This window comes from Symphalangus syndactylus, chromosome 12 (genome assembly GCF_028878055.3).
Source record: "Symphalangus syndactylus isolate Jambi chromosome 12, NHGRI_mSymSyn1-v2.1_pri, whole genome shotgun sequence".
In the NCBI taxonomy this organism is placed as follows: Eukaryota; Metazoa; Chordata; class Mammalia; order Primates; family Hylobatidae; genus Symphalangus; species Symphalangus syndactylus.
In genome coordinates, this window is record NC_072441.2 from 136573607 (window position 1) to 136593353 (window position 19747).

Below are 19747 nucleotides of genomic sequence, written 5' to 3' on the forward strand. Positions count from 1 at the left end.
TGTAGGTCACTGAGGACTTGCTTTATGAATCTGGGTGCTCCTGTGTTGGGTGCATATATATTTAGGATAGTTGGCTCTTCTTGTTGAATTGATCCCTTTACCATTATGTAATGGCCTTCTTTGTCTCTTTTGATCTTTGTTGGTTTAAAGTCTATTTTATCAGAGACTAGGATTGCAACCCCTGCCTTTTTTTGTTTTCCAGTTGCTTGATAGATCTTCCTCCATCCCTTTATTTTGAGTCTATGTGTGTCTCTGCACACGAGATGGGTTTCCTGAATACAGCACACTGATGGGTCCTCACTCCTTATCCAGTTTGCCAGTCTGTGTCTTTTGATTGGAGCATTTAGCCCATTTACATTTAACGTGAATATTGTTATGTGTGAATCTGATCCTGTCATTATGATGTTAGTTGGTTATTTTGCCCGTTAGTTGCTATAGTTTCTTCCTAGCCTCAATGGTCTTTACAATTTGGCATGTTTTTGCAGGGGCTGGTACCGGTTGTTCCTTTCCATGTTTAGTGCTTCCTTCAGGAGCTCTTTTAGGGCAGGCCTGGTGGTGACAAAATCACTCAGCGTTTGCTTGTCTGTGAAGTATTTTATTTCTCCTTCACTTATGAAGCTTAGTTTGGCTGGATAGGAAATTCTGGGTTGAAAATTCTTTTCTTTAAGAATGTTGAATATCGGCCCCCACTCTCTTCTGGCTTGTAGAGTTTCTGCTGAGAGATCAGCTGTTAGTCTGATGGGCTTCCCTTTGTGGGTAACCCGACCTTTCTCTCTGGCTGCCCTTAACATTTTTTCCTTCATTTCAACTTTGGTGAATCTGACAATTATGTGTCTTGGAGTTGCCCTTCTCGAGGAGTATCTTTGTGGCGTTCTCTGTATTTCCTGAATCTGAATGCTGGCCTGCCTTGCTAGATTGGGGAAGTTCTCCTGGATAATATCTTGCAGAGTGTTTTCCAACTTGGTTCCATTCTCCCCATCATTTTCAGGTACACCAATCAGACGTAGGTTTGGTCTTTTCACATAGTCCCAAATTTCTTGGAGGCTTTGTTCATTTCTTTTTATTCTTTTTTCTCTAAACTTCCCTTCTCTCTTCATTTCATTCATTTCATCTTCTATCAGCGATACCCTTTCTTCCAGTTGATCGCATCTGCTACTGAGGCTTCTGCATTCTTCGCGTAGTTCTCGAAACTTGGCTTTCAGCTCCATCATCTCCTTTAAGCCCTTCTCTCCATTGGTTATTCTAGTTATCCATTCTTCTAATTTTTTTTCAAAGTTTTTAACTTCTTTGCTATTGTTTTGAATTTCCTCTCGTAGCTCAGAGTAGTTTGATCGTCTGAAGCCTTCTTCTCTCAACTCATCAAAGTCATCCTCCATCCAGCTTTGTTCCGTTGCTGGTGAGGAACTGCGTTCCTTTGGAGGAGGAGAGGTGCTCTGTTTTTTAGAGTTTCCAGTTTTTTTGGTCTGTTTTTTCCCCATCTTTGTGGTTTTGTCTACTTTTTGTCTTCGATGATGGTGATGTACAGATGGGTTTTTGGTGTGGATGTCCTTTCTGTTTGTTAATTTTCCTTCTACCAGACAAGACCCTCAGCTGCAGGTCTGTTGGAGTTTACTAGAGGTCCACTCCAGACCCTGTTTGGCTGGGTGTCAGCACCAGTGGCTGCAGAACAGCGGATTTTCGTGAGACCACAAATTCAGCTGTCTGATAGTTCCTCTGAAAGTTTTGTCTCAGAGGAGTACCCGGTTGAATGAGGTGTCAGTCTGTCCCTGCTGGGGGGGTGCCTCCCAGTTAGGCTGCTCAGGGGTGAGGGACCCACTTTAGGAGGCAGTCTGTCCGTTCTCAGATCTCCAGCTGCGTGCTGGGAGAACCACTACTCTCTTCAAAGCTGTCAGTCACACAGGGACATTTAAGGCTGTGGAGGTTCTCGCTGAGTTTTTGGTTGTCTGTGCCCTGCCCCCAGAGGTGGAGCCTACAGAGGCAGGCAGGCCTCCTTGAGCTGTGGTGGGCTCCACCCAGTTCGAGCTTCCTGGCTGCTTTGTTTACCTAAGCAAGCCTGGGCAATGGCGGGCGCCCCTCCCCCAGCCTCGTTGCCGCCTTGCAGCGTGATCTCAGACTGCTGTGCTAGCAATCAGCAAGACTCTGTGGGCATAGGACCCTCCGAGCCAGGTGCGGGACACAATCTCCTAGTGTGCCGTTTTCCAGGCCCGTTGGAAAAGCACAGTATTAGGACGGGACTGACCCGATATTCCAGGTGCCGTCTGTTTCCCCTTTCTTTGACTAGGAAAGGGAACTCCCTGACCCCTTGCGCTTCCCGAGTGAGGCAATGCCTCGCCCTGCTTCGGCTCGCGCACAGTGCGCTTCGCCGACTGTCCTGAACCCACTGTTAGGCACTCCCTAGTGAGATGAAACCGGTACCTCAAGCAGAAATGCAGAAATCACCTGTCTTCTGTGTCGCTGGTGCTGGGAGCTGGAGACCGGAGCTGTTCCTATTCGGCCATCTTGGCTCCACCGTCTTTTTTTTTTTAAGACAGAGTCTTGTTCTGTCACCTAGACTAGAGTGCAGTGACACCATCATGGTTCAATGCAGCCATGACTTCCAGGGCTTAAGTAATCCTCCCACCTCAGCCTCCAGAGTCCCTGGGACTACAGGTGTGCACCACCATGCCCAGCTAATTTTTTAAAAAATTTTTGTAGAGACTGGGTCATGCTATGTTGCAAGGCTGGTTTCAAACTCCTGGCCTCAAGCAATCCTCTTGCCTCAGTCTCCCAGAGTGCTGGGGTTACAGCCATGAGACACCATGCCCAACCAATAATATATGTGTAAATTACTGTAACTTTATAATGAATCTTGCTATTCGATGATGCACGTTCTCCAGCTTTGCTATTATTCATCAAGATTGATTTGGCTACGATAGGTCCTTTGCATTTCCTATTAAAATTTAGAATTAAATTGTCAATTTGCATACATACACCACACATTTTTTAGAAACTGCTGAGATTTCTATTGGAATTGCATTGACTGTAGATCAGTTTGATGAGAGTTGACACCTAACAGTGGTGATGCTTTCAATCTATGAATGTAACATATCCCTTCATGGCCATGTGGTATCTAGATCTTCTTTAATTTCTCCTATCAATATTTTATAGTTTTCAGTGTAGATGTCTTGCCCATCTTTCACTGAATACTTGATGTTATTTGATTTTGTGGATTTTTAAATAATTTTCAAATTGTTGCTATTTAGAGAAATATATTAGATTTTTATATATTAGATTTGTGTCTGGTGACCTTTCCAAATTCATTTCTTTATTTTAATAGATTTTGTAGACTTGTAAGGAGGAATATTTATGTAAACAATCATGTCACGTACAAGTAACGCTTCTTCCCTTACAGTCTATATTTGTAGATTTTATTTCTTTTCCTTTCCTTATTACATTGACCTCCAATACAATGTCGAATAGAAGTGGTGATAGTAGTTATTTTGTTTTATCCCATAATTCAATAAGAAGTGTTCAATATTTCACCATTAAGAATGCTGTTGGTTATAGGTTTTTTTATAGATGCCTTTATCTAGACTAAGGAAATTCTCTTTTATTCCTAGTTTACTGATAATTTTTATCATGAATGGGTGTTGAATTTTGTCAAATGCTTTTTCTTCATCTATTGAGATGATATATGGGTTTTCTCTTTCATTTAGTGAATGTGTTCAGCTGATTGTATTTTCCATTGTTAAACAACCTTTGTATTTCCGGAATAAATCCCACCTAGTTGTGATATATTGTCCTGCATGTTATGATATGATATATATAGGATTGTATATCTGATAGACATAGAGAGAGCTAGATTTAATTTACAAATGCTTTGTTAAAGATTTTGCATGTATGTTCATGAGGGATATTAGTCTATAGTTTTTTTTTCTTGTAACTATCTTTGTCATGTTTTGGTATGAGGGTTTATGCTGGCCTTATAAAATGAAATGGGAAGTGTTCCCTCTTCTATTTTTCGAAAGAGGCTTTGCAAGATTTGTTATTATTTCTTCTTTAAATATTTGCTAGAATTCACCAGTGAAGCCAGTTTAGGCCTGGGATTTTCTTTGTGGAAAGATTTTTAATTGTAACTGCAATTTTTTTATTATGTATGAGGCTCTTCATATTCTGTTTTTTTCTTGTCTCAGTGGTATTTTTGCTTTGTTTTGTGTTTTAAGAGAGAGACCTTTATTTTGGATGTTTTCTATTTTTTCATCAAGTTTATTAATCCTTTCTGTTGGCTCTTGTCTGCCCTTAAACCCATGCAATGAGTTATTCCTAATGTTGTATTTTTTAGTTACAAGATGTCCATTTAATTTTTTATATAGATATTTCTGTGGGTACTATCTATCTTTTCTTATATTTTGTTCATCTTTTTTACATTTTAACATTTTAATTATGATTTTTAAAAAATCTGTGTGTTTGTTCCATTATTTGGATAATATATGGGTCTCTTTCTATTGCCTGTATTTTCTCTTGATTACTGATCACACTGTTTTGACTCTGTTATGTCTAATAATTTTTGTAGTATGCCAAACGTTTTATATTAAAAGAATTATTGAGGCTCCAACTGGTATCTTCCATGAGAAAGAATTCTTCTTTTCCTCTGGTAGACTAATAGGATAGGGCCTGATCACCTCAATCTAATTATAGATTGAGTTAGACCACATCTGGATTGTGCCTATGATTTATGCTTGTTTTTTGGACATGGATGCTCTTGGGCTCTTGATTGGGAACCTAATTTCTAGCTCCTTAGCCCTGAAACACTGCAGGATATTGTCCTACCCTTGAGAGGTCTGGGACTTAGTTTTATTACCTCTCACCTCTTATAGTTTTAAAATATCTTTAAGAGGAGATCAGCCATGTGTTTGAGGTATACCACCTACTTCTAGTGGAACATTGTCTCCTAAAACCACAAGATTATAGGAGATTTTATTCTGCCTTTTAAAAGCTCTCAGTCTAGCTTTGAAGTTCCAATGTGCTGGCCCAAAATTCAGCAAATACCCAATGAGAAAAACTGGCCACATGCAGGGGCTCCTTAAGTTTTCAGTTTGTCGCAGCAGCTCTCATTTCTCTTTCCTCCAGTAGAGCCCCTCACCACATGCCAAGCCTGATCCTTAGTTTATGCCAAAATTAGCAGATGCCCTCAGGAAAGAAAACAGTATCAGCTACCTCAGAGGCCATCCCCTGGAATTCCAGTTCATCTAATCCTCATGACAGCTCTGTGGTGTCTTCCTCATGACAGCTCTGTGGTGTCTTTTTAAATAATTACTCTGACTTTTTCTAGTTGTTGCATCGTTAACATTGTACTACCACAACTATCACTTCCTACCTGGAGGCCTAGGAAGTATTATCTTCTACCTGCCCTATATAATAGTTTATTAACTGGTCTCCCTAATTCTACTCTCGTCCCTCTCACAAAGCAGTCGGAGTGGTCCTTTTAAGTATATCTTGTCCCTCCCCTGCTCAAAACCCTCCAGTGGCTTCCCTTTAAATTTAGGATAAGTTCAGTTCATTTTCACAGGCCGCAGTCCTACACAATTTTACTGCTACTCACTCTCTAACCTAATTTCTCTCTACCCTCCCCTTTGCTCACTCAGTTACAGCTCTACTGCCTCCTTTCCAATTTCTCAAACACACTAACATGTTCCTGTCTCAGAATCTTTGCACTTGTTATACTCTCTCACATCTTCATAAGGCATTGTGCCTTTACCTCTTTCGGGAGCTCTGTGTAAATGTCATCTCCTCAAAGAGGACTTCCCTTAAAATTCTGTTTCCTTACTCTGCATTAGTTTTAATCACAGCACTTAGCACTACCTAACATTATACCGTATATTGTGTTATTTTTTTAATTTTCTTTCTCTCTCACTAGGAGGTAAGCTCCATGAGAGTGGAAGTCTGGTTTGTTCACTGTTCTATCCCCAGAGCTTAGCACAGTGTATAACTTATATAAGTGCTCACTATTTGTAGGATGACTTAGGTATCCCTTACCTCAAAAAATTCTCAGTTTAAGGAAAAAATGAATAATTGGAGTAAAATTAAGAAGTACTGTAACATAGATGTCTACAGAATGCTTTGGGAGTAAAGAGAGGACGCTGACCTAGTTGGGACATGGTCAGAGAAGGCCTCAATAAGGAGGTGGCCCTGGATCGAGTGTTGAAAACTGAGTATTGATATGTGTCTGACAAAGAATAATAGCTCAACATATAGGGGTACTAGAACATGGGGTTGGATGATAGGAAATGACGTCAGTCATAATGGGAGCGCAAGATGGGCAGAGTCAAAAAAGTCCTTAGAAATCAGGATAACGAATTTAGACCTTACCTTAAAGGTAATAAGGAATAAAGGTTTTTAAGAGCAAAGGTTTTTAAGGAGAGATGCTATCAGATTTATATTTCTACATGTTCCTCTATTCCTCACTGCAATAGTCAAACTAAAACTTTAAGTAGATTGATATAGAAAATCCCTGGCATGGTTATCAGAGCTCAATTTCAAAACAGAAGTTCTTATCCCGACTCACTATGTAACCTGCGGAGGGCACTGTGTCTTGTTCTGAGCCTCAGACCTTCATTCTTAGCAGGAGACAATTATAGGTTTCTAAGAGCCCTTTCAACTCTGAGCCTATGGTTCTATTAATATTTATATACTTCAGCTTTGACTTAGGTCACAATACTTGTCTAAGATGCCTTAGGAAGAAAAATTTAATATTTTTTCTGCATCTGCTAGAAATTATTTAAAACCTCCAATTCCAGCCAATCTAAATTCAGTTTTCTTCAGAGATTTCCTGAACATTTAGGTCAAATGCCAGGAAACCAGCTTCTTGGAACAAAACTACTTGAGCAGAAGTGGCAAGTCCTTTTTTTCTTCTGGCTGGGATGAGAATGCAGGGGGGAAGGAGGGTGATAGAATGAGTCTTTTTCTTGCAGTTGTGATTCCAAAGAATCCCTATCCTGCCTCCGATGTGAATACTGAGAAGCCCAGCATCCACGGCAGCACCAAAACTGTCTTGGAACATCAACCAGGGCAGAGAGGGCGTAAACCAGGAAAGAAGCGGGGCCGGACACCCAAGACCCTAATTTCCCATCCCATCTCTGCCCCATCCAAGACAGCTGAACCTTTGAAATTCCCAAAGAAGAGAGGTCCCAAACCTGGCAGCAAGGTAGGTAAAATGTGGGTTTCCCAGAAAGGGATAAGGGATTATAAACGGGTCATTTGGCCAGGCGCCGTGGCTCACGCCTGTAATCCCAGCACTTAATGGGAGGCCGAGGCGGGCGGATCATGAGGTCAGGAGATCGAGACCATCCTGGCTAACATGGTGAAACCCCGTCTCTACTAAAAATACAAAAAATTAGCCGGGCGTGGTGGTGGGCGCCTATAGTCCCAGCTACTCGGGAGGCTGAGGCAGGAGAATGGCATGAACCCGGCAGGTGGAGCTTGCGGTGAGCGGAGATCGCGCCACTGCACTCCAACCTGGGCGACAGAGCGAGACTCCGTTTCAAAAAAAAAAAAGGCAGGGTGCGGGGGGCAGTCATTCATCCATACCCATCTCTCTTGGAAAGGGGCACATCTGGCCCTCTTCTCTATCTTGTATATGCTTATAAGAGGAATTTCCTAGATCGTCATCCCTACTTGCTACTTACCTGAGAGTTGGTAATATTAAAGATAGAATTGTGGAGGATAGGAAACAAATTTTAACTTTGAAAGTTACTCATATTTGAGGAGATTCTGGTCTAGTGTGCATGGAAGAAACGGCTCTTTGTTAACCTTTCCAAAGTAGACGCCAAGCGTGTGGACAGAAAGCACAAATTAACTCTGTAAATGTTTTTTTTTCTTTTAATCAGCTTTTTCAGGTTGAATGTAAATATATTTTTTGCTATCTCTACTTCTTCTTTAAAAAAAATTGAATACCTACTAAGTGTCAGACGCTGTATTAAATGCCAATACATACATATCCCATGATTTTCACAAAACCCTAAGAGATAAATAGTGTTAATGTTATTTTATAGTAAATTGAGACTTACAGATGTAAAATGATTTTTCTAAGATCACATGGCTAGTAAATGGCAAAAGCTACAGAGACTGATCCTTAGATCTACTTCCAAGGTCACTGCTTCCCTAGCATATATTCACTCTTTCACTCTTTCCCACATTTCCTGAGGGACACAACACTTCTAGTATTCTAGTATTGGAAAAGACAGCTGAGTCACCTTCACTGAGCACTGTTACTGAAAGTACTACCTCTTAGTCATGGCCTGTTTTTCATGGGTATCTTCCCTAAGGAAGGCATTGATATGAAAAAAAAAAAAAAAAAAGACTTCTGTCAGCAGCTTCTCTAGGGCTCCTTTTAGCATCACCTCCTCCCCTCATTTCTTAACTGTTGGGAGATTTCTCCGATGAATCTCCTGCCTGAACAAGAATACCTGAGTTCCAGTATGGAGATGATACCCAGTTCTCCCTGGGCATTCCATCCCAATCTCATTAATTCCTCCCTAGGGTTAGTTTGTTTGTTGGTTTGTTTTGCTTGTTTATTAGCTTCCACTGACTTCAGTCCTTGTAGAATATAAGCTCCTCAAGGTCAAGAACCTAATCTTTTTCTTTTTTTTTTTTTCTCCTATGGTGCCTTATATCTCAGTCAGTCTCATGGGAAATATTCAGAATATGCAAGATGGGCAGGAGGGTAGGTGGGTGGGTGCATGGATGGATGGATGGATGGATGGATGGATGGATGGATGATTTTAGTGATGATGTTACCAATCTCAGTTGTCTCTTATTTTTGGCTTCAAATTCTCAATATCACCTCTTGATCTTCCTGTGTAACACATAATGCTCCTCTTGATCTGTTACCACTAACCCAAGTCCTAATTCATTTTTGCCTTCATTACCCACCTCTCACTCTCATGTTGTAGAGGAGAGGCTGAAGGCCCTAAGGATGCCAAGGCCAGAGAAGCCATGCTTTTGATGATGTGAAGACATCTTGAGGACAGTCAGAAGAGGGAGAAAACTTATCTGGGGGATTCCAAAGACAGAACCAGAACCAATAAATGGAAACTCAAGCAGAGAAGCTTTGTCTCAACATAAAAGGAACAGTTAAATCTATCCCAAAATAGAAGTAATGAGCCCCTATAACTAGAGGTATTTCATCAGGGACTGGATGACTATAGGAGGGATCTTTTAGGGAGAGGGAATTAGAAGTATTGGGTAGATGGTTGGGTTAAATGGCCTTTAAGATCATTCAAAACTCAAAAACTGATTCTGTGATTGCCTCTGCTCTGCTCTCTCAGGAAGTCTTGAATATAGTAACCGAAGTCCTTTTTCTTTCCAGCCTTCTTGAAAGCAGTCATTCTCATCTTTTCCTGTATTTTATGTCCTAGCATTTGATACTCTAATTCTCCTTCGTGTTCTTTTGCCTACCCCTACAAGTGTATATGCCTTCCACTTCACCTGTGAGCCTTACATCCCTTTTTGTTTGTTTTGCTTTGATTTTTGAGGCGGGGTCTCACTCTGTCACCCAGGCTGAGTGCAGTGGCACAATCATTGTTCACTGCAGCCTTGACCTCCTGGGCTCAAGTGATCCTCCCACCTCAACCTCCCAAGTAGCTGGGACTATAGGCATGTGCCACTATGCCCAGCTAATTTTAAAAAAAAAATTTTGTAGACATGGGGCCTTGCTGTGTTGCCCAGGCTGGTTTCAAACTCCTGGGCCCAAGCAATTTTCCCACCTAGACCTCCCATAGTGCTGGGATTACAAGCGTGAGCCACCATGGCTGGCTTTATATCTCTTTTTGAAGCAGAGTAGTCTTGTGGATAGAGCATAAGCTTTAAAGTCAGACAAACTTAGGTTTAGATCTTATCTCCATATGTTACCACCTGCGTGACTTTGGAAAGGCTTCTCTGGATAAAGCCCTGAGCCCATTTTCTCACCTGTAAAATGGAAATGAGATAATATATGAGTACATATAATATTGTACATGCACCTATCTCAAATAGGTTTACATTATTCAGGCACCTAACCTACCAGGCTTGTTCCTTTAGGGACCCAGTAAAATCCTACCACCAACTCATTGAAGTTGAAGTGGTATTTCCCTTCTTCCCTGACTCATTCATTATGTATTTGGATTTTCACTTTTAGCGGTAAAAAAGCATGAGCAGATGTTCACTTTCAATGTGTGTTTTGAATGCTTCATGAGAGTTTGCATGATTGCTTTCACAGGCAAGGCCATCTTATATATGCCTGCTGTCATCAGGGCTATCTCTTTAGAGAACGTACTACTAGAAGGCAGACAGGTTGATATGGCTCCCAGCAGTTATCCCTACATGAAGCATTTAGTAAAAGTGGATTTTTGGATCTCCATGATGGTTATGTTCTCCTTGCATTCAGAAAGGCTTTTAGCCAGACGTGGTGGCTCCTGCCTATAATCCCAACACTTTGGGAGGCCAAGGTAGGAGGATTGCTTGAGCAAGAGAAGTTCGAGACCAGCCTTGGCAATATAATGAGACCTCATCTCTACAAAAAATTTAAAAGTAAGCCATGTGTGCTGGCACACACCTGTAGTCCCAGCTACTCAAGAGGCTGAGGTGGGAGGATCGCTTGAGCCTGGGAGGTGGAGGTCGCAGTGAGCCAGAACCATGCCACTGCATACCAGCCTAGACAACAGAGCAAGACTGTGTCCTAAAAAACAAAGGCTTTTAGGAAACTATTTCTTAGAAAAAAAACCTCAGATCTTTCTCCCCCAAAAACTGCCCTGAACAGTGTAGGGGAAATAATAGATTTCTCTCAAATCATCTTTATTATTCCTCTATTATTCTATACTGCATGCTTCATAAAAAAAATGTATTTACACTTATTTTATGCTAAGTACCATGCTAAGAATGGTACTTAGAACCAGACTTTCAGAGATTTCCAGGTGAATAGGGATACTGGTATGTAAACATATCATGACAATACATTGACAAATGCAACAGTTCAAAAAACAGAGGTAACATAAAAGAGACAATGATTAGAGAAAAACTAGAAAAGCTTCCTAGATAAACAGATTTGTAAAATAAATTTAAAAAGAGAGAGCATTTCAAGTGAGAGAGACATCTTAGCATTGTAAAGGTGTGGACCAGGTAAAAGTGCAGAGTTTTTAAAGAAGCAATAGAGATTTACTAGAGTAGGAGATTTAAGGGAAAGAATGGCAGGTAATGAGGTGAAGAGAGAAGCAGACAGAGTAAAGTTGTTTGTAGAGTTAGAAGGGTCATTTCTATTTTTTTTTGTTTGTTTCCATTTTTAAAGAGAGAGAAATAAAGTACAAAGTAATGTCAAAGCAGACTTAAACTATAGCATATTTTGCTTTTGTCTGCCCAACTAATAAGGGATCTGAAACTTCATATGATAATATTGAATCTAGTGTAAAAGATAATAAATTAAGCTTTGACCCTACAAAAGACCAGAGGCTTGTATATAGATTCAGAAAATGTCTACTAAGCATCTACTACAGGTATATGTATAGCTTTAAGCCAGATGCTGTGTAGAAAACAAAGATAAAACACTATTCCATCCATAAATATATATTTGCTTCATGAGTGAATTAAGTGCCAAGAATAGGGAATGAAAAGACCTGTCATGGGTAGCAATTTTTTTCCCATTCATTTTGACAGAGGAAACCTCGGACTTTGCTGAACCCACCACCTGCCTCACCAACAACCAGCACTCCTGAACCAGATACCAGCACTGTACCCCAAGATGCTGCCACCATCCCCAGCTCAGCCATGCAGGCCCCAACAGGTAAGAGCAGATGACAGGACTACCTGTGCACAAGCCCCAGACCTAGTGTCTGCACTTTCTTTTGTCTTACACCAGTAATTAGCACCTTTCCACTTGTAAACCTAGGTAAAATCTTTTAAAAAATTTTTATCTTTGGCATTTGAAATAATGTCAGACAATGAAACTTAGGTAAATTTTCTGTGAACTCAGGGATGGGGAACTAATGCAGGGATAGCACCAAGAGCTCCCTGGCCTAGTTTAGAATAATAGCCTTCCTTCCCAGTTAGGGGTGTTCCCTTCTGAGTGATCCCTTCCACCTTCCAGAATCCTCCCAGCATTTCAGTAATGGTGCCACCCTTAAAATACGTATGAAATTTCTCTGATTTTCTTTTTTAACAATCATTGATGGTGACAAACTGGTACAATGAAAGTAAGGTTGACTCATTGCAAAATCTGGTGGATGAAATGGGTGGGTAATCATCCTGGGTTATGCATATCTGTTCCCATTTCATAAACTGTCTATGACAGTAACTAAAAGAACTATGTGCAGATACACAGCCTTCCAAGGGGATAAGTATAAAGAAAAATACTCATTTTTTAATGTGTAAGTTAAGATAAATGTGTGAAACCCTATTCTGTTACTCAGCAGACACACTCCATCTTCTTCTAGGAAGTCTAAGCAATTGGCATGATCCCCATGGAAGTTAGGGTTGTCTTTCTCTTAGAAGGAGTTAAGTATGTCTCTAATCAAATCTTAGAATGTAGGAGCCTGAAGGGAAGGCTCAGACATAGTTTCCAATAACCGACAGAAGATGACAGAACCTGCCATGGTCAGGCTGTAATAGTTTTCATTGATCATTGTGTCGCCATCTCTTGAGTGGGCCTTGATTCACTTTGTGTGACTTTGATATCACTTCCCTATCTAAGCCTCAGTTTATAATCTATACAATGATAGGATTAGTCCAAATAACCTTTATAGTCTCTTCAAATGTTAACAATAAAAGCTATCACAGACTGAATGTGATGTGCCACATTTATCTTTTACCTACCTTTCATTTTTTTTAACTGTAGAGAACTTTTTAAAAGGTATTTTGATTTGTATCAGTTATACACATCCATAGTTTAAAGGAATGAGGGGTCTACACAACTTATTACAAAAACAAAACAAACACACCTCGTATCCCCCTATCAATTACTATTCCCCAGAGGCAATCACTTTCAATTTAACTGACGTTTTTATTTACCTCTGTATCTAAATAGCAAGTCTATATTGCTGTCTTTTTTAGTTATTTTTCTAATGACTACCCACTCTAGAAGATGAGAATTTAACTCTTCTTAATCTCCTTGCCCCTTATCCACCCACACATATTTCCCTACCCCAATTCCATGATATTATAATTTTAATTAGATCAAAATTCAGTGTTTTGTTATTATAACTAGTTGAATGCTGTTCTCAATTGAGCCATGTAGTATACTATGATTACTTTTCCTTTGTTGCTCAACATTTCATTTTCAGGGGAAATCTTGTTGATTTCCTTGTTATGTGTTTATTTTTCTGTGTACTTATTAATTCAACCTTAAACTCTCTTCCTACTGTATACATCTCTCTTTATGTCCAAGTACATTATATATTCTATCCATGTCATACTCTAGAAGAAATCTCTCCTGGAGCCTTCTTAGTTTCTTGAGATTCTGTTCATCTCTCTTTTTTGGTGAGGGTCTCAGTTTGCTCTTTCCAAGGTCTTTGTTTTCTGTACATCATTCTTAGATTTACATATTTAGTTTTGTATGAAATCTCTTCATTCTCTTGGAAATTTCTCTTAATTCCCAGTACCCTAAAATTTCACTTTGGATTATTTTCACCTACCATACTGGACACTTTTATTTTATAAAATTTTTTAAAATTGGCTGAGCATGGTGGCTCACGCCTGTAATCCCAGCACTTTAGGAGGCCAAGACGGACGGATTACTTGAGGCCAGGAATTCAAGACCAGCCTGATCAACACGGCAAAACCCCATCTCTACCAAAATACAAAAATTAGCCAGGCATGGTGGCGCATGCCTGTAGTCCCAGCTACTCAGGAGGCTGTGGCATGAGAACTGCTTGAGCTGGGGAGGTGGAGTTTGCAGTGAGCCGAGATCGTACCAGTGCACTCCAGCCTGGGTGATAGTGCGAGACTCTGTCTCAAAAAAAAAAAAAAAAATCTTTAATCAATTATTTTCTTTCACTTATTTTTCTCTGTTCACTCCCATCATACCTGTTTATTCAGTTGTTGAATCTCTTGACCTGGTTCTGTAATAGTCATATCTCTGTTCTTACCCCTATTCTTTGCCTTTTGGTCAGCTTTCATCAAGTTTTCCTCAACTATATCTTCCAAACTTTGTATTGAGTTTTTCATTTCTGCCATCTTGCTTTTTAAATTATAATTATTTAGTACTCCAGTGGCATTTTCCAAAGTCTGTTTGGTAGAAACACCAGACCTGCAAAATGCTCTACATAAAAGGATTTTACACACATTTAGGAAATTTAGTTATATACATTTAGGAAATGCTTATACTCTACTTCCCCGTGGTTGGAGATTTGCATCTTGTTATCAAGAGCTCTTTTTGTTGTTCTTTGAAATTTTTTAATAGACTTTTATTTTTTAGAGCGGTTTTCGATTCACAGCAAAATTGAGTGGTAGATACAGAGATTTCCTATATACTCTCTGCCGCTACACATACATTGTCTCCCATTCACCATCCTCCACCAGAGGGTACATTTCCTACCACTGATGAATTTACATTGACTCGTTATTATCACCCATGTCCATAGTTTGCATTTGGGTTTACTCTTGGTGTTTTACATTCTGTGGGTTTTGACAAATGTATAACGACATATATCCACCATCACGTATAATACAAAATAGTTTCACTGCCCTAAAAACCCTCTGGTCTCTGCCTATTCATCCTCCCTCCCCACTAATCCTTGGCAACCACTGATCTGTTTATTGTCTCCATAGATTTGTCTTTTCCAGAATGTCACATAGTTGAAATCATACAATATGCCACCTTTTCAGATTGGCTTCTTTCACTTAGTATTATGCATTTAAATTTATTCCATGTATTTTCATGTCTTGATAGCTCTTTTTTTTTTTTTTTTTTTGAGACGGAGTCTTGCTCTGTCGCCCAGGCTGGAGTGCAGTGGCGCAATCTCAGCTCACTGCAACCTCCACCTCCCGGGTTCACGCCATTCTCCTGCCTCAGCCTCCCGAGTAGCTGGGGCCACAGGCATCCACCACCACGCCCAACTAATTTTTTGTATTTTTAGTAGAGACAGGGTTTCACCATGTCAGCCAGGATGGTCTCGATCTCCTGACCTCATGATCCGCCCACCTTGGCCTCCCAAAGTGCTGGGATTATAAATGTGAGCCACCACGCCTGGCCGATAGCTCATTTTTTTTTTAGCACTGAAAAATATTTCATTGTCCAGATGTTTCACAGTTTATTTATCCACTCACCTACTTATGGGAATGTTGGTTGCTTCAAAGTTTTTGCAATTGTGAATAAAGCTGCTGTAAATATCTGTGTGCAGGTTTTTATGTGGACATACGGTTTCAACTCCTTTGGATAAATACCAAGGAAGACAACTGCTAGATTGAATAGTAAGAGTATGTTTTGTTTTGCAAGAAACCAAAGGGGTTTCAAGATGGCTGACTAGGGCTGGGCACAGTGGCTCATGCCTGTAATCCCAGCACTTTGGGAGGCTGAGGCAGGTGTATCACTTGAGCTCAGGAGTTCAAGACCAGCCTGAGCAACATCATGAGACCCCCATCTCTACTAAAAATACGAAAAAAATAGGCAGCTGGGCATGCTGATGTGCACCTGTGGTCCCAGCTACTCGGGAGGCTGAGGTGGGAGGATCACTTGATTCCAGGGATGGGGCAGGGCAGAGGTTGCAGTGAGCCAAAATCACACCACTGCACTCCAGTCTGGGTGACAGAGCTACACCGTGTCTCCAAAACAACAACAAAAAAAGATGGCTGATTAGAAGCATTTCATATGCTCACCTCCTCCACTTAGAAAAACCAAAAGAGTGTGTAGACAATCATACTTCTGATAAATTATCTAAGATAGAACACTGGAATTCAACAGGAAAGTGACAGGAAACACAGAAAGCAAGGAAGGAGAAAGAAGAGAAGCAGCCTACCTAGCTGAGATTGGTTAGGAAACAGCAAGTGACTTCCCAAGGGTAAGCAAGAGACTTCTAGCAGCCCACATCCCCACGTATGGAATCATGCATGCCTGGCAACGAGAGCCCTTGACCTTCCCAACCCCTGAAACTGACATAGGGAGCTGCCAGAAGACCAGGAGAGGGAACTGTTCCAGGGGAGGAGCTTGCACTGGGTCACACACCCTTTCTGAGCCGTAAGCAGCTACAGTGACACACCATTTTCAATCCTAGCCATTGGCAGACTGCATTCTGTCCTGGGGCGTAGCAGCACCAGGAATGAGGTGTTAGGGAAAATTGAGCTGTTACTGCCTAGACTAGGGCAGAAGTTGGAAATGGGCTCCCATAGGTAGGACTCACAAGTGAGGTGTGGGCTGCACCTGCCAGTTCTGCGAAGCTAGTACCACCAGGACTGAAACTGGGATGTGAACAGGGAGCAAGGTGCAGCTGGGGCTTATCTAAAATGTCATTGCCAAACCCAAGGTCATCTAGATTTTCTCCTATATGATTGTCTAGGAATTTTATAGTTTGCATTTTACATTTAGGTCTATTATCCTTTTGGGGTTACTTTTTTTCAAGAGTGTAGGTTCTGTGTCTAGGTTCACATTCACTTTTTTACATGTGAATGTTCAGTTGTTCAAGAGCCATTTGTTGAAAAGACTCTTTTTTATTGTATTGCCTTTACTCTTTTGTCAGAGATAAGCTGATTATATTTATGTGGGTTTATTTCTGGGCTCTCTATTCTGTTCCATTGATCTGTCTATTCTTTAGGCAATACCACACTGTCTTAATTATGGTAGCTTTACAATAAGTCTTGAAGTCAGGTAGTATCAGCCCTCCTGACTTTGTTCTGGGTCTTTTGCCTCTTCATATAAAGTTTTGATTCAGTTTGGTTTGCTATTGTTGTGGAAACAGAGGTGCACTCTGTTGCCTAGGCTGGAGCGCAGTGGCACAGTTACAGCTCACTGCAGCCTCAGTCTTCCTGGGCTTAAGCTATCCTCCCACCTCAGCCTCCAGAGTAGCTGGGACTACAGGCACATGCCACTATACCTAGCTAATTTTGTAGAGACAGGGTCTCACTATGTTGCCCAGGTCTCAAACTCCTGGGCTCATGTAGTCTTCCCACCTTGATCTCCCAAAGTGCTGCGATTACAGGTGTGAGCCACCACCCCCAGCTGATTCAATTTGTTGCTGTCTACAAAATAAATTCTGGGATTTTTATTAGGATTCCAGTGAATCTCTACATTGAGTTGGAAAGAACTGACGATATTAAGTCTTCTTATCCATGAACACAAAATATCTGTTTACTTAGTTCTTTTTACGTTTCTTTCAAAAAACTTTTCTAGTTTTCCTCATATAAATGTTATATATATTTTGTTTAACTTATACCTAGGTATTTCATTTTTTGGTGCTAACATAAATGGTATTGTGAGGGTTTGTTTTGTTTTGTTTTTTGAAATAGGGTCTTCCTGTGTTGCCCAGGCTGGAGTGCAGTGGTGTGATCACAGCTCTCCGCAGCCTCAAACTCCTGGGCAGAAGCGATCCTCCTGCCTCAACTGGGTAGCTAGAGCTGGATAGCTAGAACTACAGACATGCCACCATGCCTGGCTAATTTTTTTATTTTTATTTTTTGTATAGAGTTGGTTTCTTGCCATGTTGCCCAGGCTGGTCTTGAATTCCTGGCCTCAAACAATCCTCCTGCTTCAGCCTCACAAAGCATTGGGATTACAGGGAGCCATTGTGCCTGGCCTGTATTGTGTTTTTTAATTTTAAATTTCACTTGTTCATTGCTGCTATATAGGAAAGTGATTGACTTTTTGTATATTAGCTTCGTATCCTGCATTCTTGTTATAATCACTAATTCCAGGATTTTTTTGGTTGCTAATTATTTCATATTCTCTGCATAGACAATCATGTCACCTGAGGACAAAGTTTTATTTCATCCTTCCCAAACTGCATTCTTTTTATCTTACTTTTTGTCTTACTGCATTAGCTAGGACTTGCAGTATGATGCTGAAGAGGAGTGGTAAGAGAGGACATCCTTGTCTTGTTCCTGATTTTGGTTGGAAAGCCTCTAGTTTCTCACCGTTAAGTATGATGTTAGCTCTAGGTTTTTTGTAGATGTTATTTATTAAGTTGAGAAAGTTCCCCTCTATTTCTAGTTTCCAATCGTTTTTATTATGAATGAGTGTTGGATATTGTCACATCCTTTTCCTGCATCTATCGATATGATTATCTGATTTTTCTTACTTAGCCTGTTGATATGATAGATTATATTAATTTATTTTTGAATGTTGAGTCAGCCGTGCATACTTTGGATAAATCTCATTTGGTCATAGTGTATAATTCTTTTTTATATTGTTCAGTTTGATTTGATAATACTTTGTTGAGGACAATGCTGGCTTGATAAAATAAGTTAGAAAATATTCCTTCTGCTTCTATTAATAACTTCTAAAATAGATTTTGAAGAATTGGTATAATTTCTTCCTTAAATGTTGGTAGAATTCACGAATGAACCTATCTAGGCCTGGTACTTTCCTTTTTGCAAGGTTTGGGTTTAATTAATTCAGTTTTTTAAAAATATAAACCTATTCAGATTGTCTATTCTTGTTTGAGTTTTGGCAGACTGTCTTTGAAGGAATTAGTTCATTTCATCTAGGTTATCAAATTTGCGGACATAGAGTTGTTCATAGTATTCCTTTATTATCTGTTTAATGACAGTGGGATCTGTAGTGATGTCCCCTTTATCATTTCTGATTTAGTAATTTGTGTCATCCCGCTTGTTGTTTGTTTTGTTTGTTTGTTTGTTTAGTTAGCCTGGCTAGAGTATAATTGATTTTATTTATCTTTTCAACAAACCAGCTTTTGGTTTCATTGATTTTTTTTATTATTATTATTTTTTAGACAGAACCTCGCTCTGTCAACCAGGCTGGAGTGCAGTGGTGCGATCTCGGCTCACTGCAACTTCCACCTCCCAGGTTCAAGTGATTCTCCTGCCTCAGCCTCCCAAGTAGCTGGGACTACAGACATGTGCCACCACGCCCAACTAATTTTTTATATTTTTAGTTGAGACGGGGTTTCACTGTGTTAGCCAGGGTGGTCTTGACCTTCTGACCTCGTGATCCGCCCGCCTCAGCCTCCCAAAGTGCTGGGATTACAGGCGTGAGTCACCATGCCTGGCCTGTTTCCTCTATTGATTTCCTATTTTTGATTTCATTGATTTCTGCTCTATAATCTTTACGATTTTTTATTTTCTGCTTACTTTGGATTTAATTTGCTCTTCTTTTTCTAGTTTCCTAAGATGGAAGCTCAGATTGTTGCTTTTAGATCTTCTTTTCTAATATCTGCATTCAGTGCTATAAGGCACCCTTTATCCCACAAATTTTGATAAGTTTTATTTTCATTTTCATTTAGTTCCAATTTTTTTTTTTTTTTTTTGAGATGGAGTCTCACACTGCCGCCCAGGCTGGAGTGCAATAGTGTGATCGCAGCTCACTGCAACCTCCACCTCCCACCTTCAAGCAATTCTCCTGCCTCAGCCTCCCAAGTAGCTGGGATTACAGGCGCATGCCACCACATCTGGCTAATTTTTTTTCTTTTTTCTTTTTTTTTTCTGAGATGGAGTCTCTCCCTGTCCCCCAGGCTGGAGTGCAGTGGCCCGATCTCAGCTCACTACAACCTCCGCCTCCTGGGTTCAAGCAATTCTCCTTCCTCAGCCTCCTGAGTAGCTAGGATTACAGGCATGCGCCATCATGCCCAGCTAATTT

At 40.4% G+C, this 19747-nt stretch overlaps 2 protein-coding genes across 15 annotated transcripts in view; one reads left to right on the forward strand and one right to left on the reverse strand.

Moving 5' to 3' along the window:
- SCMH1 (Scm polycomb group protein homolog 1) overlaps window positions 1-19747 on the forward strand; it is a 205918-nt gene that overhangs the window by 149067 nt on the left and 37104 nt on the right. For 13 of the 14 annotated variants that reach the window (XM_055254815.2, XM_055254817.2, XM_063625166.1 and 10 more), the window contains 2 exons: window positions 6951-7183; window positions 11665-11791. The exons of the other annotated variant lie outside the window; for it this stretch is intronic. In XM_055254815.2, the coding sequence (XP_055110790.1) occupies window positions 6951-7183; window positions 11665-11791 (360 nt within the window). The remainder of the gene's footprint in view (window positions 1-6950; window positions 7184-11664; window positions 11792-19747) is intronic. 14 annotated transcript variants of the gene reach the window in all.
- The window catches only part of CTPS1 (CTP synthase 1), a 132137-nt gene that overhangs the window by 28145 nt on the left and 84245 nt on the right, over window positions 1-19747 (reverse strand). The window lies entirely within an intron of this gene.